This window comes from Medicago sativa, chromosome 3 (assembly GCF_051527215.1).
Source record: "Medicago sativa cultivar Bolivia chromosome 3, Bolivia_mono, whole genome shotgun sequence".
Taxonomy (NCBI): Eukaryota; Viridiplantae; Streptophyta; class Magnoliopsida; order Fabales; family Fabaceae; genus Medicago; species Medicago sativa.
In genome coordinates this window covers 67,322,678-67,340,147 of record NC_140751.1, presented here as the reverse complement: position 1 = coordinate 67,340,147, position 17,470 = coordinate 67,322,678, and the positions used below count along the sequence as shown (strand labels likewise).

Here is a 17,470-nt window from a genome sequence, read left to right as displayed (position 1 = left end):
TAGACGGATTTAAAACAAAATTTGAGATATTTATAAGACCAAAAACTTATTTTACCTTAAAAAATATGGTAACTTCAGTTGAAGTTATTTGAAAAAAGTATCAATTCGTTTTAAAATAATATTTGTTCGTTGCGGGCAATTGGTGGGCCTGGAGGAACCGTACTCAACCTGCCTTGGCCACGAAACCATATTCGTCTACCGTCTCACCTTGCCTGCACGATCTATGGTTGTCACGATTCACAATTGTTTGCACAATCCTCAAATGGAACTCTTAATCTTTCCTGCACTGTCATCAATGTCGACGGAAGTTGCCTTGGCAATCCAATTTCGGATGGCTACGGTGGTATCATTTGTCATTCATCATGACTTAACTCTTGCAAAGGCTATGACATCCACGACTCGGTCTGCTATATTGATTCTTCACTATGTATCAATCTCATTGAGTCTTCTCCAAACAAGGTTCGTAAGCATTAGGCATGGCAATGAGGCGGGGTGGGGACGGGTTTTACATTCCCCATCCCCATACCCGATTCTCATATACTTACCTGTTATGTTACCCTACCCATATCCAACGGGGATGAGAAATTGAACCCCATCCCCGTCCCTGACGGGTTCGGGTATCCCCACCCCATCCCCGTCCCCGCATTGATTTTTTTTTTTTAATAAAAAATAGAAGTTTTTTTTGCAACCCCTGGAGAAATGTTGTAATGCATTATCCAGCAATATGTTCACTTTAATATTTGTTAGACCGATTGATTTAGTTGCTCCTTTAAATATCAATGATAGTTTTTATAACATGACAATTATCAAATAAAATAACATGGCATATCAACATAAAGTAGTTTTTTGCATTCGGGACGGGTTTAGGTATGGGTTCGGGGTGGGTACATATATGCCTGTTACCCGTCCCATACCCGTGTTTTGAAATAGGAGAAAACTCAAACCCATACCCAAATCCAGTCAAAACAGGGAAAATCCGTCAAATTAGGTTTGATTCGGGTAGGTAATCACGGATATGGGTTCTGTTGTCATGCCTAGTAAGCATGTTGTGTTGATTTTAGACATTAAAGATATGTTGCGAGAAGATAGTCACTTTATAATCATCCACATTCTTCAATAAGGTAATCAATGTGATGATTTCTTGTACAAGCTTAATGCTTCTTTTGATATTAACCACTTGGTTTACACTTCTCCTCCGTCGGGCCTTCATAATATGCTTGCAATCCTTTTCTTTAATTTTCTTTATTTTATTCTTAGCCTTGTAACAAAAAACAAAAGTATACTCAATTCGAACTTTAATTTTGACGGTTTAATGAATCAAATTTAATATTAGGTCATACTAAAAAATACATTATAAAGGCACTCATTAAATAATCTTTGATATTTCATTTCAATCAAGCCTACTTAAATATAGGAACAAATTAATTCAGTCAAGCTTCTTCCCAATCAAGTATACAGCCGATATTTGAATTATAACCAGATGAATGTGAATGGAGGAGGATACCTAATTGGCATGATACACTAAAAGCCAAAAAGTAGTTGATATGGTTTGAATTTTTTATCGCAAATTCTAGATTACTACTATTTAGTACTTATTTTTTTTAAAAGAATATTTAGAGCCCGTTTGTTATAATTTTTTTAATAAAAAATCACTTTTTTAAACAAATAATCACTTTTAAGAGTTTTGCATCTGTTTGTTATAGATTTTTAAAAAAATCAGAATCTAAAAAAATTCAAAAACAGCTTCAAATGAGAAGCTGTTAAGAGCAACTTCTAAAAAAATAGATTTTTTTTAGAGGAGAGAGAAAATATGATTTAAAAGATTGAACTAATTTTGTAACATAAAAATCCCTTTTATATAGTTGTATCCAAACAAACTAGATTATTTGTTTAAAAAAAGTGATTTTTGTTACGGTAAACAAACGTAAAATAGATTCTGATTTTTCACAAAATCTCTAAAATATAATCTCTAAATTATTTTATGTCAAAATCACTTTTATTTTAATTCGTAACAAACGGGCCCTTAGTACCTAATTTTAGATTACTTCTATTTAGTACTTATTTTTTTTTTTAAAAGAGTATTTAGTACCTAAATCATATCTTAATTGTTGCCATCGCATGCCAACTTGATTCAATAATATAATATCACAATAAGCCACCTTATAATAAACTGGCTGATCCTAAAGACTTGATGGTTTCTCTATATTAACATCAAATCCAATTTAGAACATGGACAGGTATTCTTTATCCTATGTCCCACTGCACAGGCATTTAATAAATATTGCAAAAATGTTTGAGTAAAATTTGTTACATGCTTGCGATTGGTTATTGGTCACAAATCAAAATTAAATTGGGATTTAATTTCAAACTAAGATGCAGCCATATAAGATTGTACAAGCAAATGTATCCAATTAATTTCTTTCATGTACTTGAACATTTTTTGTAGGGATTCGTATACTTAAACATAGTGGTCCCTCTCAACCGTGCCATAAAAATGATATGGGTATTGTGTTGTTAATTAATTAATCACTTGTAGAATTCTTTCACGGGTTGCTTTCCCACGATCTCATGATTAGCCTGGAAAAATCTGTTAATGATGTGATATTTATTGTTTCAAATACTAAAATGAAGAAAAGTCTCCATACCTCCACAATGTTCATAAAATTCAAGTTTTACACCCTCTATATTTTTCACAGTAAACATTTGAGACAAAAACTATATTATGATGATTTCAAAAATTTGAAATTCTATATTGTTTTTTTTATAAAGTTAGAAGATAAATGAATTTTCACATTTATTTAAGAAAAGTTAGTGTGGTTCATACGCGACGCTAAATCAGAAACTAGTTCCAACAATGAGTACCAGCAAACAATATTATGATGCTTTTACGTGTAGCATTGGTCATGGTTGACACTAACTTTATTATGATGTTATGAATTTTTAAAATGTGAAAAATCCAAAATTTTTGATTATTTGAAATTCCAAAATTTTTAGAGAAAATTAAATTCTTGTTAAAATAGTTGAATGATTTTTTTTTTCTCGTAACTTTAATGAGTTTGTTCCACAAGTCTTGCCTCAACTAGCAAAAATGTTGGAATTGTTAGGCTGAATGACATAACTGGCGTTCCAACTCCGACCCTTTCACTTGTGTTTGTGAATTCAATGGCTATTTTCCATTTCGTCTATCTAAAAAAAAAAACAGTTTGAAAGAGTATAGGAACTATGCGTGGGGGTACCAATAAAGTTTTAGATATCAAAATGTTTTGGGAATGGGCCTTGTTGTCATCTTCATCCTCAACAAAGCCCATCGCCAAGTCCCATGGAAGAAACTCTTGAGAAATTCTGTTTAGGCCCCCATATTGCTAATCGGAAGAACATTGTTTGAGTAGGTTTTTAGCGTAAAAATTGTGTTATTATTGGAAGATAGCTTGTGATAGATGGGGGTGTCTGCAGCAATTTGGGGGGCGGGTAGAGCCTCACTCAAACTTTTCAACCATAACACATATGTAAATGTACACATAGAAAATCTCCCGATATTATGTCATTTTAGAGTGCACTTTCAGACTATAATTTTGTAGAAAAGCAATTCAAAAAACGTGAAATTTTTAGCAACGAGAATGGGTGAAAAGTAGCGTCCAATCTCACGGGGTGTTAATTTGGTTTGGGATTTCAATGTGAATGGATTATAGTGTGTAAAATTGACTCGTAGGTCCACTATTCATAGTCATTCAAAATTTGTAGTTAAGTTTAATCGACAACAAGCAAATGAAGTTGCCATTGTTCATACCTTAACTAAGGCGACCATGTCCAGGGCCAAAAACCATGTATTGGACATATTAGCATCTTGTATTGATCCGTTGGTTATTCATGAATTACTTACTTATAAAATGATGTCGAGTTGGATAAATTATTTATCCGAACCCTTTTCATAAGATTTATACCAACTAACCAAATCATTTAGTCATTTGCAATCATGTATCAAATGTACAAAGTTATATTTATTCAACCATTATAAACATGCAATCTTCCAAACATATATTTTGGAAATCTCTCAAAGAAACTAATGTATTTACATATGATCTCGCCATTTCATTTACAGAGTAGTATGTATGGTTGAGGATGAAGAATTTGTACTGCTTACAAAGCTGACTGTTTTGCTACCACTGCTTGTAGATGTATCTCTCATGGTATCTGAATCTAACATCACAGAACAAATATTTTCAAGTTCTCTAACCACTTCCGCCATTTTAGGACGCGGCTCTGGCTTATCTTCACAACACGTTAGGGCCAGATTTAAAAACTTCTTTGCATGCTCAAATGGATAAGACCCCATGCTTTCATCAACAAACGAAGATATCTCACCTGTTTCATATGCAACATTAACCTGAAAAGGATTTAGAGAAGTGTTAGAAACAAACACTATATTATTAACCTGAATTCCCTAAAATGAAAAGAAGCATGCTATCAAGGAATCTCGACCACTGAATAAAGATTAAACAAGTCATATCTGATTACACCAAATTAGCTCTATAAAACAACTCAAAATATAAGACATATGATATCTATCCTATGGTCGAGATATGTGACTGCCTAACTGCACAATTGCAGAGAATCCAATCCCGCTATTATTTTGACATTTCAAGAGATAAGAAGTCAATACTATTTACATGAGAAAAAGAATGTTGAGGGAAACTAAGTCTAGTGGTAAGCAAATACCTCTCTAACAATATTTTTTCCATGCGTGATAGGATGCATCCCAGTCAAAAGTTCCAGAAACACAACACCGAGACTATACACATCACTCTTGTCGGTCAATGTGTGAGTTAAGAAGTATTCTGGATCAAGGTAACCCTGCATGTTTCAAACAGTGTGAGTTAAGAAGTAATACACATCTATTATCTATCTGATCAAATCTTATTTGAGCCTCTTTTCACCTTTCACTCCATTTCCCATCTAACGTTACATTTTAGAGGACGTTAGGGAACTATTGTTGGTTAATTCTAACCATGTAATTTCTAATACGAGATTACTAAACTTTGTACCTAATATCAAACATGCACAACTTAGAGAAGTCAAGTACAATTATGAAAGCCTTACCGGTGTCCCCTTTACCATAGTAGATAAATGACCAGGAACAATTCCTTCCATATCTGGGACTGGTGCAAGTCGTGAAAGTCCAAAATCTGCCACTTTTGCAGTGAACTTAGAGTCCAACAATATGTTGCTGGACTTAACATCTCGGTGAAATATTGGAGGATCAGCTTCTGTGTGTAGATACACGAGACCTTTAGCTGACTCTAATGCTATCTTCAATCTCATAGCAAAAGTCAAAGATTTGTTTGATGTAACTGTAGTAAAGAATTAAGGACATAATGAGAAGCAACAAAGAAATAAAAATATCCAAATATTACTATTCATGTCTAAAGTGAAAAAAGGTTTTGTCTGATAGGATGTGTTAGACATAAAATAAAATCATGATGTGTATTTTGGGAAAGCTAGTTGATGACACAAACTATGTTGTTACTAATCAATAAAATGCAATGGAAATCAAAAAATTTATTAGAAAAATTTCATAAAGTAGGAAATTGGAGCACAAGATGTACCAGAAAGGTGATCCCTTAATGTGCCATTCGTCATAAATTCATAAACCAGCATCTGCAAGTCAAAGGAATTTGTGGATGTTTAAACTGGCAAAATTTATATCAAATATCCAATTCAATGATACAAAATACTAAAATGAAATCTTGCAAGTGATCAAATTTCTGAATTTTTAAACAAATGTTACCTGTTCACCCTCTTCATCACAATATCCAATCAGAGACACAAGGTTCCGGTGATGTATCCTTGATAGTATTGATATTTCTGTAAGAAACTCCTTCTCACCTTGCAGTGATCCTTGTTGTGCACGTTTTATAGCAACCACGGTCCCATTAGAAAGAATACCTTTATAAACCTTCCCATAACCTCCTTGTCCAATTTGAGCATTGTTGTCAAAATTTCTTGTAGCAGCAGACAACTCTTCATATGTAAAGGCTCTTGTGCCATCAATTTGTATTGATATCTTAGATTCTGTGAATAAAAATCTATATTAATATACTGTGTCATAAACTTGAAACATTAAATTCATGGACTCCGTTAGTATCATTGATAAGCTATGAAACACTGACACATACACAGATTTGACACTAACAATTATACATAGATAGAAGTATTATACACCAGACACATCTTCAATCTAAAGTGTCAGTGCTTAAAGCCAGACTAAAGATATAAAGGGAAAAGTTTTCATTCAGGAAAAAAATAACAAAAGAACGTAAATTAGTGAATGCAATCATTTTAGCATGATAATATACCAAATGATACTATTAAAGGTTAATGTGAAAACATTAACTAAGATTACTTGAATAATGATAAAAGATAATTAGTTTTCAAATTTGGTCTAGTAAAAGACAAAGTAGCACATAACTGATGACATCGAGATTTTTTATGATGACAAAAGCCTCACTTGAGGAAAGTGAAGGATGTTGATTCATGGTAAGGAGAAACTTACGATGACGTGGTTTGGAAACTGCATCATGACGTCTTAATCTTGGTCTTAATATTAAAAGAATAAAAATTGCAGACAACGAAGTTACACACGCAATTGAGCCTAAGATTATGCCAACCAATGCACCGGTGCTTATGCCTGAATTCGACGAGGGTTCAGTCTCTGCAACAATATTGAGAGATATGAGGACAATCATATGAGAATTTCAAATATAACATTCATTGTTCAATTTATTGTTAAGTATATGGCACAAGGAAAAAGCTTCCATGAAAACCGAAAGTTTCTGAAACTTACCATAATTATAAGGAAACAACCCCATAAGGTCATAAGGCCCAAACAAATTATGGTTAGAAATGTTCCATCCGGTGAACATGTTTTTGATTCTTTGGACCTCACTTGTATTGAAAGTATCAGAACTATTTTCATCAACATATTCAGGATAAAACTTCAAGTTCATTCGTATTTGAGGTCCTACTTGTAATTCGAAGGTATAGCTTATTTGATTGGGATGTATTGTAAGATTAGAAGATAAGTATTCTACAAAAATATTGTGATATGGGAGGAAATATGAAAAACCAGGACTTCTCAGTCGATAATCAAAAATCAATGGAGCTACACAGGAACAATTCACATAGTATTCATGAGGATGTGAACATTTTTTAGTGGGACAAGGGTCGCTGAAGATTGTTGGAGATGTGCCATTCGTGTCAGTAGTAGCTCCTGGAACTTTACATAACTGATTCAGTGTGTTATTTGAGCATAGGGGATTCCCATCAAGCCTGAAATACAATCATTTTCATAAGAGTAATGTTATTTGGACATTGAAAAATTGAAATTGTATTCCAAGATGTATAGAATTACACCTGTGACTGGAAGTGAGCGAAAAAAGTAATAAGAAAAGCAACTGTTTCTAGACTGTTAAATACGGTGTTCGACAACATTTATGTTTTCCAAATAACATTTCTCTTTTCATAGACCAACGTGGGAAGCTACTTTATGAGCAACATACGTGCTAAATCTAATGTTAAATTATTTACTGTCACGAAATGACTATGATCTTTGAACATGCATAAAAATAAGGCAAAAAAATGTGAAAATATATAGTCTTCACTACTATGATTTAAGTACAAACTCCACAAAAATTTAGAGAATCTTACAAGAGTGTGACATTTGGAGGGAGATTAGTATTGCCCGATATGGTTACAAATTGGTTGTTTTGTAACTCTCTGCAAGATTAGAAACTAAGCATTATGTAAGATTTGTATAATTGTTGTGTTTTAAATTATTAAAAATAAAAAACGCAAAACTAATACTGTCTAGCATCCACGAAAAGGGAAATACAAACAAATCAAATCTATTGACAAGAAAAACATCCAAAATATTCCTTAACAAATATATTGGGACTATATCTACTGCAAAATTATGCAGAAATGCCCGAGAGAGAGTTAATATTGTGACTATTATAATATAAGAGATTCACATTCATGTTTAATACATAAAATATGTTACTTGCATTGCAAGCTATTACTAATGCATATGATTCTCTACTATCTAGACTTCAATAGTTAGTATGAGGACTCTTCCTTGTATAAATAGACGATGTATACTCCTTATTCATTAATAGAATCATAATATTTTAATTCAATTCTTTCTCTCATAATAGCGACTATATCTATTACACAACTATGCAGAAAACTTAGAATAACAAGAAGAGTATTTGGATAAAATAATTCTCTGATTTTAATCAAATGACCTTTCTGATTTTACTCACTTGTATAACATTAACTCATAAGTCATAGTGAGCTATGGAATACTCTAGAAAGCATTAACTCATAAGTCATAGTGATGAACTCACATTAGTTTAGATACATGCAATTATTTAGCTGCATAAACACCAATATCAAGGTTGCACCTATGTACTACACATTCCTCAACAAAAACGAATACACATAAACGTGCTAAAATCATACACATCTAGCTAGAAGAGAAACATTGTAGAACTTATAATTTCAGATCTTACAATTGCAATCTTTCAGCAGCATTTGAAACCTTGTTCTGCCAAATATCAGAAGGAACACTTCCACTCAATGAATTGTTTGCAAGCGACCTAACACAAAGAACGATATTAGTAAAAAAAAATCTTATGTTAATGATATCTTAATAATTAGTAGTAATAAAACAAAGAATAAATCAAAGACAACTAACAATTTCTGAAGACGTGGAAGATCAGACAAATAGGACGGAATAGTTCCAGTAAGATTGTTGTTTGATAAAATACTGCAAATAACAATAGGGGTCAAAAATTAAAAGAAGATTTATCTTGAATAACAAACACCTATGTGCAGAATATTGACATGATATCCATATATAATACAATGCAAAAATAATAGATAAAAAATGATTAAAATGATAGAGATTCTTACACAGTTGTGATATTTTCACCAAGCTTATTAGAAGGAATTGATTCACTCAATTGATTGAAGCTGAGATCACTGAAATATGGACCATGATTAGTGGTTGATAAATGCAATTAGAGTTTACTGTAGACACTATTTAAAAATAAATAAATTAAAATTTGCACTTATATTGAAACAATCACTTCTGTTAATGCATAACTTACATATAAAGCAGATGTGGTATCTTGCTAAAATCAGGAATGGGTCCTTGCAAGTTGCAATTTCTAAGGCTCCTAGTAGTGCCAAGAAACAAAGTAACAAACAACATTGAGATAGTCAAAACTTGGCTCTAAAACTATCTCTATTTTGCATAATTGTCATTGTTATATAGTATGAGAAATTAATCACAAAGATTTTAGTATCATCAATTGGTACTTCACACAATTTTTTTTTATGAATAAAGCTCTAGAACTTCAAATCCATTCCTTCAACTTGCAAAAGCATGCAAAACCTACTTATAGACAAAGGGTTAAAAAAGTGACTTACAACTTAACCAATTTCGACATGTTAGCGTAAGAATCTGGAATACTATTTCCTCTGAAGTTATTGTTGTCAAGTTGACTACAAGAAAAAGAAAGTCCAAAACAACACTTTAAAGATCTAACTATACTACCAGAACTACTTATCAAAGCAGTTATTTATAACTATATCTCTAGGAATGATTATGATTGAGGGAAACATTGGCAAAGAATTTACTCCTTTGTTTTCCATCACTTGCCCTAGTAATTTCACTTCTCACAACCAAGAAGATTCAAATGGGATTGCAACAAAAAAAATATGGCTTTGAGGGATAAATTTAATACTTCAAATTTATTTCTCACTATCACATAACAGACACTCTTTGTTTGACCTTAGAGGAAAAAAAGCCTTTGTTTGATGCATGCCTATATAGAATCATACATGATTTTTGTCACACACACATTAGATAAAATAAGAAACCATACAGTATAGTCAAGTTTGGCATATTGGATAGTTCTGGGGGAAGAATTCCTGATAAGTTATTGTTGTGAAGAAGGCTGCAAATCAAGATTAACATTTTGTGAACAAAATAGTATAATGTACGCATGATAAATAAAATTTGAATCCTCACAACAAAAAATTAAACCTGAACGAAGGAGAAAAAAAATAAGATAACAACTAATTACTACATTTGTCATTCAAAAAAATAAAATAATTATAAATAAAATAAAATAAATGTTAACAATATCCAATCATCAACTTACAAGTGAATAAGGCTTGGTAGTTTGGAAAGTTCTGGTGGGATTTGACCACTAAGAGAGTTATTGTTCATGTGACTTCTCCAATGGAAAAAACAATTAACATTAATTATTTTATTTTATTTTCATTTTTTGGTAATAAAAACAAAGAGAAATATAAATAGTAAGAGAGGTCTCTTGAATTAAGTTTTTAATTGGAAAAAAATTATAAAAAAAAACCTACAAGTGCTTTGTCTTGGTCAAATTTGCAAATGATGAAGGTATAGGTCCTGATAATTTGTTTTCATCAATTTGCATTATACGTAGATTTGGAAGAAAGCCAAGTTCATCTGGCACTTGTCCTGTTAATTCATTTCCACTTAGGAACCTGCACAAAATAAAATAGTATTTAATGATGTTTCCTTCAAAAAAAATAAAAGTATTTAATGATGTTGTTTAATCCTTTTTTTTTTTTGTAAGTAATCTGATTCTTAAAGAAATGGGACCATACGTTCGGCCGAGAGATAATAAAAGTACCACTCTTTTATTTATTTATGCAAACTTTTGAATTTGTTATTAATATCTTCCATTTTAAATCGTTATTTATATTCAATCAATTTATTAGAAGATACATTTCTAAATTCAGACTATAACAAGGATGTATATGATATGTACTTGTTTAAATTACTATGTCTACAACAATAAGTGAGAATTTACAATGGTAATAAAACAAATGTTATGCTATAGGGAATCAAAGGCTCAACTTACAAGAGTTCCAAAGATTTGATATTGCCAATTTGCACAGGAATTGTCCCACTTATGTTGTTCCACATGAAATCCCTTTAGAATAATCAGAAAATATATAGTATTATGTATATCAAAGGAAAAATGAAATTAAAAGTTGCAGATTGGCTGAAACATTCAAATGAGTAAAATTTATACTCCTCAAGCAAGAGAGGCTTATAGCAATTGCTAAATGGAAATTTTTCACTTTAAAATCTTGAGTTCTGAACCAGCCTTACAATATTTTCAAATAAGTTAAGTTGCCGATTTCTGGTGCCAATTTTCCGGACAAGTTCAATTTTAGTAGTTCCCTACAATCAACAAAAACAAACTTAATATCGATAGCTTGTCAAACATATGGTAGAATAAATTATTTTTTTAAATTGACTTAAATAATATTAACATGTTACGTTTTTTACTCTACGCGTTACTATTGTGCTCTATTTTTTTTTTTCTTTCTCAAAATACCTTTTGTTCTGATTATAGTATCTAAATCCGAACCATGTTTCGGTTTCTATAATTTGAAATGTATCTATTTTCGTTTTGGATCTAAAAGATTGGAAAATATAGTGTTCGGATTATAGAATTCAAATGATCTTGAAGGAGGGGAAAATTTGGATTCTTGAATCCGGAACCTCCCTATGTAGGTTTGTCCAAGGCCTGATAGAAGTCCAATGCCTTTTTCACCAAAGACTCCTTAAACCTCTAAAAACACACCATTTTGGGCAAAAATGTGATTTGAAGTATCAATTTTGTCATCAAGTGGAGTCATACACATTATTTTCGTCTGAACACAAATGTAATGTGGCTATAAAACCTTCCTCGTTCGATTTCTATGCAATTTCCTTTCGATCACGTCACCATAGTTGTATTGGATGAGTTTGGATTCTACAATATGAGCTATTAACAATATGGTTCAGATGATATAATTTGAACTATGATAGTATAGATACTATGCAATTTTCCTGACTATGTTTTTGTAGTGTTTCAGTTATGGATGCTCCCATTGAGGCCCCCCTCCTTAGGCACCATAAAAAACATCTTACTTTGTTGTTGACCGTTTCACCTCAAGTTTTGGATGATTTTGGCAACATCAAATCCGATGTACCCCCACCTCTAATTGATATTCCTTTTGGTCATGCAAAAGTGGAGGATGCTCCTCCAATTGATGTACCTCCAAGTAATGTACCACCAGTTGTTGCACCTCTACTTGTTTCTATTTATCATTGGGAACCATTTATCACTAAGAGAAAGTTTCCAACATGGAATGAGTTGTTGGAGTAGGTTCGAGAAGAAGCAAGGAAGCCAGGATTTATCATTGTTATCGGAAAATCAGATAATTGTGGAAATGGCTAAAATGTGTTTGTTACATTAATATGTGAAAGAAGGGGATCCTATTCTGAGTACAAGAAGTTGGCCAAGCGTAATATATATAGTTCAGTGAAATGTGAGTGTTTGTTCGGTGTGAAGGTTATTTGTTGATTACCAGTGATTAGAGACTTAAAGTTGGTAATGGAACACACAAATGTGAGAGGACACTTTAGTTGAAAGGTCATAAAACTGCCAGACATCTAAACCCAAATGAGAGTAAATTTCTTCTTGACTTGACAGACTCAATAGTTCCTCTAAGACATATTCTTAACAATTTAAGGAATAGAATGGTCGAGCTGCAAATACTATCAAGCATATTTATAAGGGTTAATAGGTTTTACCTACCTGTAATATAGGTCATTTCCGGTTTTACACCCTGTAAAAAAAATTTGATTTACCCCCTTGTAAAAAAAAAATTGTTTTGATTTACCCCCCAAATAGGCTAAACAAAAACGAAAATTTCTTGAAAAAAAAAATAAAATTGGTTTTTGTTTGGCCTATTAGGGGGTAAAAAAAATTATTGGGGTGTGAATAAAAAAAAAATTTACAGGGGAAAACCGGAAATGACCTATATTATAGGGGAGTAAAGACCTATTAACCCTATTTATAATGCATGTCACATGTATAGGTAGTCTATTAGGAGTCCAAGATCAGAAATGCAGCATTTGATGAAATCATTGGTTGAGAATAAGTATTTGTGTCATTAAAGGAATTATGTTGATTTCGATGATATCAGAGATATTTTCTGGAGTCCATCAAGTTGTTTAACACATTATCTATTGTGATTGTGTTGGATTCCACTTATAAGACCAACAAATATCATCTTTCGTAGCTTGAGTTTGTTAGTGTCACTTCTACCGAGTTTATCTATTGATTTTTCTTATATGATATCTGAGAAGGAAGATGATGTCACTTAGGCTCTAGAGAGGTTATGTGATATGTTGAAATTCAGAGATATTTCACCCAAAGTCGTTGTCACCGACTGCCACAATTCTTTGTTGAATGTTGTTGATATTGTTTTTCCATAGGCTACTACTTTGTTGTATGAGTATTACATTGGAAAAAAAAATGTTAGATCAAAATGTAAGATAGATTGCAAAGTTAAGGATGAAAAATAGATTAAATTAAGAGAAGTACTGAATATGGTAATAGATGTTTGGAGGCTATTATGAATTCAGATACACAACAGGCATATACTAATAATTTCAACCGATATATTCAAAATTGTATGCAATACATTTCCTAAGTTTTTGGAATATGTTGAAACTACAGTTTGGGCTTGGTTAGGGAGAAAGTTGTGAGGTTTTGGACCAACCTAGTCATGCATATGGAAAATACAATAAAAAATAGAGCTAAATTTATGCATTGTCGTTTGAAAAAGTATCTAATAGATTGTATGGATGATTTATGTACAAACTGGAAATTCGTTCACAACATGGTAAATTCACAGCATACTCAGATATATGTGTCGTTCAAGACGAGTATGATCATGCTTGAACATAGGTTCTAAGGAAATATGATGTGGTCTAAGTTGGTTAGAAACATATCAAGGAACGCTTTGTATTTTTCGCAAACGAGGTTGATCGAGAAGTTGGGTGGGGCAAAAATAAATATAAATGTGGTTGTTTAATTTTCATCACATACAGATTGTCGTGTGCATGTACGATTACCAAGAAGATCAAGAACAGCACCCCCTGCATTTGGATGAAATTCACACTCTCTAGAAGAGGTTGTGGTTCGAGTGTGAAAGCGATCCTATAGATAGATAGGCATATATATCTCTTCTACCATAATGGGATTTGCTTCAGGTCTAATATTTTGAACTCTTCTTGTTTGTGAATTCTAATTTCTTCAGCAACATGTTTGACATTGGCATGGTTTCTCTTCGGTTGATCCTTCAAATATTTCAGATCATTTTTATGAAGTTTGGTCTTGTATCAGGTGGTTCAAAAGTTTGACGATATTTTATGTATGTTATTTGGTGTTCTTGTGTTTGGGAGATTGGGAAAGAGCGGAATGATAGGATATTTAGCCAAAAGGAAGACTCTATATTCACTATCTATAGGATAAAGTCAAGTTACTATCATATTGTCGGCTGAAAGCAAAATATCTTTATTTAGCTTTCGGTCATCATGGTTGGTGGCTTAGCCATTTCTCTTGTTTGGGCATTAGCTAACAACCCTCTTTCCTTTTTTCATCTTTTTGGTCTATTTTGCTCCTTTTTTAAGACCCTGGTGTTTCTCTTTAGTACTTCTTGTGTTATGTGGAACCCTTTTTGCTGTTAATATAATCTATTTTTACTTGTTAAAAAAAACATCATAGAAATCACATATTTTTTTCAAAAAGGTATCTCTCAAAACTAAGTTTTATGAGAAGCTATTATTTTAGGCATTTTTTGAAATTTTATTATCCAAAAAAGTCACACGAAATGAATGAGATACTTAAATGAGATACTTAAAATGACATTTTATGATAAACTACTCAAATCAATTTCTCATTTCAATCTTTCTTTAAAAAATCTTCATTAAAGAAGTTATCGCAAAAATATGATACACTATAAAAATCATTTATACAAAAAAAAAAAACTATAACAAACACTCATTAGAGTCATTTTGTTTCAACCTTATTTAAAAAAAAAAAATCACTTTTTAAACAAAATAAATTTTAAAAGTTTTAATATTTTTTTAGGGGAAGTTTTAATATGTTTTTTTGCATATTCTTGAAATATATAATTATATGAAAATATCTAAAAACTATTTCATATGATAAGCTGTTTTCAATAGTTTCTAAAAAAATACTTTTGATAACTGTTTTTTATTTCAAATACAAAACAACTTATGTCTTTATTTATTTAAAATATTGAATGTCAAAGTTACCTTTTTTATAATCTGTAAAAGACGAATCCTTATATTCTTCTTTTTTTTTTTCTTTTTTTTTTATTTTATCAATTTTAGTTTGCTACTTTTTAGCATAAAAATTGAAAATGTTTTCGGTATCAAATTTTAAATGTTAATATATATGCTAACAGAAAAAAGAAAAAAAAAACATAATAAAATATTTTTTTATGGGAGAACAAAATATAATATGTCATGTGGAAGATATAGAAGTCATACAATTCTGTAACATGTAGAATGTTTTCCTCTATTGTTTCATTACACACTACTCCTGTCCAGCGAGACAAGCACGGGTCTCCTCCATCATTCCAATTGCTTAAATGTCCATTTGGATCATTCAAATTTGCATATATGCTCCTCAATGCTTGCACTGCGTACACCAAATCAAATTATATATCATATCATCAATAGAATCAGCATTAAACATTATATGAGCAGTTAATGGTTTCTAGCTAGTGATAGATCTCTGGCAAGTGCACCAAATACTATCGAAGTAGTAAAAATATCGTTCCCACGAGGACTGTTTTTAACTTCAATAATTCAATTGCGTAATAAAAAATAGGATGTATAAAATTTATTTTATTTTGCCACTAGGCAGTAGATTTGGTTTGATTTTAATTAAATCAAGTAACAGAAAATAAAGATTTGGTTAAGAAAATATGGGAGAGATGAGATCAGATCCGTCGAATCCTCTAAGTTCCCCTAATTGGTCTACTGCACCTATTTGTTATGAACCCTCTTCTAGTTTACGATGATTAACAAATTAGCCCTAATCAATCCCTTGAGTTAGGACCCTCTTCTTAAACTACAGCCCCTAATTCCTTAGGTGGTCTAATAATTCTTGAAGGTTTTACCGAACGTTAACCTATTATCACTAACAAACGATTATCTATTCCTAGACTAACCCTGTTTATTAGAACAATTCAATTAGGTCTAAGTTGAGAGCCATGGTCAGTGGTCATTCATTCTCACGAAATCAAGTTATATGTGATCAAGATATAAAAAGCATTAAGAACAATTGAATTGAATAAACTAGAATTGAATTCATAAACAAAATAGAGTTTCACAGCAACATGTGTCAATTAGGGTTACAAAGATTCATCTCGGATCTAATCTCTAAGAGATTTAGCTACTCATAATCGAGTTTACAAATAGCATAATCAATGAAATAATTAAAACATACATGAATTGGTAAAAGGTTGAAGAAATCGCCCTTCTAGCCGTCTCCGATGTCTCAAAATCGCACTTTGCTCTCCAAAATCGTAACCCTTGTTCTTCAGATTGAGTGCAGTATTTATAGAAGTCATGGGCCTGACCCATCAAAATCGCGCCGCGCCTTGTATAATGGCGTGCCGCGATTTCCTCTTTACAGGAAGTGTGTAATTTTGCTTCAAAAATCGCAGCACGGCTTGAAATTGGCGTGGCGCGATTTCCTTCGAACAGACTTCAAATTTTAAGCTTTTTGCACTCCAGAACAGTATAAATTGCATGAGAACTCTATCAAAATGTCACAATAAGTCCCTAATATTACGTAATGACAGGATGTCATCAGCTAGTACTATTTTTAATTCAATAGTGAATCTTTGTTATTATTGAACTATAATTTTTCAAATGCATAGGTTTTTGAGGTCTAGAGGATGTGCTAGTTAATCAATATAGTATTTAGGTGTTATGCTGTATATACTTTAGATTAACGCAAGGTTGTTAGTTAGTATTTGAGAAGTTACGTGTTATGCAAGTAACTATATGAGTTTGTTGGATATTATTATGCCTATGTATTATATAGAAAGCTCGTCTAAATGAAAAAGTGCACACTTGCTAACTTGTGCACGCTTCTGAATCGACGGTCACAAATATAAACGAAACAACCATTCAACACCAAAAAAACTAAAATAGACACACATACAGACCTTCAGTAGGGTCAGTGACATTGATAACTTGCGCAGCAGCCGGTATCAAACAGCAGCAGAACCATAAGATGATGAAGATAACCCCATGCTTGCAACAACCCTTTGAAAGACTCATTCCTAGGGAAGTAGAAGAACACCAAAACTCTTATCTTTGAAGCAAAAACTTATTATAACATAATAATGAACAAAGTAAGCTAAAGCTTAGGGTTATGAGATAGAGTACCAAAGAGATTATACGTGAAAATGTAAGAACTATAGTGGATATTAATATTAGTCTCTCTTTTAATGGGTCACCAAAACAATGTAGCAGAAA

General features: G+C 32.0%; 1 protein-coding gene across 1 annotated transcript; it reads right to left on the bottom strand.

Moving 5' to 3' along the window:
• Positions 1–3,934: 3,934 nt before the first annotated feature.
• LOC146939376 (putative LRR receptor-like serine/threonine-protein kinase At1g06840) lies at positions 3,935–17,441 on the bottom strand. The gene is made up of 20 exons (XM_085757462.1): positions 17,158–17,441; positions 15,467–15,617; positions 11,222–11,293; positions 10,968–11,039; positions 10,444–10,587; positions 10,227–10,298; positions 9,948–10,019; positions 9,490–9,564; positions 9,168–9,236; positions 8,971–9,039; positions 8,753–8,824; positions 8,568–8,654; positions 7,705–7,773; positions 6,842–7,326; positions 6,551–6,709; positions 5,786–6,069; positions 5,604–5,655; positions 5,098–5,348; positions 4,717–4,851; positions 3,935–4,384 (listed from the first exon to the last, which is right to left on the bottom strand). Exons 1-20 carry the CDS (start codon positions 17,270–17,272, stop codon positions 4,094–4,096), a joined length of 2,796 nt encoding a protein of 931 aa, XP_085613588.1. The 5' UTR covers positions 17,273–17,441; the 3' UTR covers positions 3,935–4,093.
• Between the last annotated feature and the right edge of the window lie 29 nt (positions 17,442–17,470).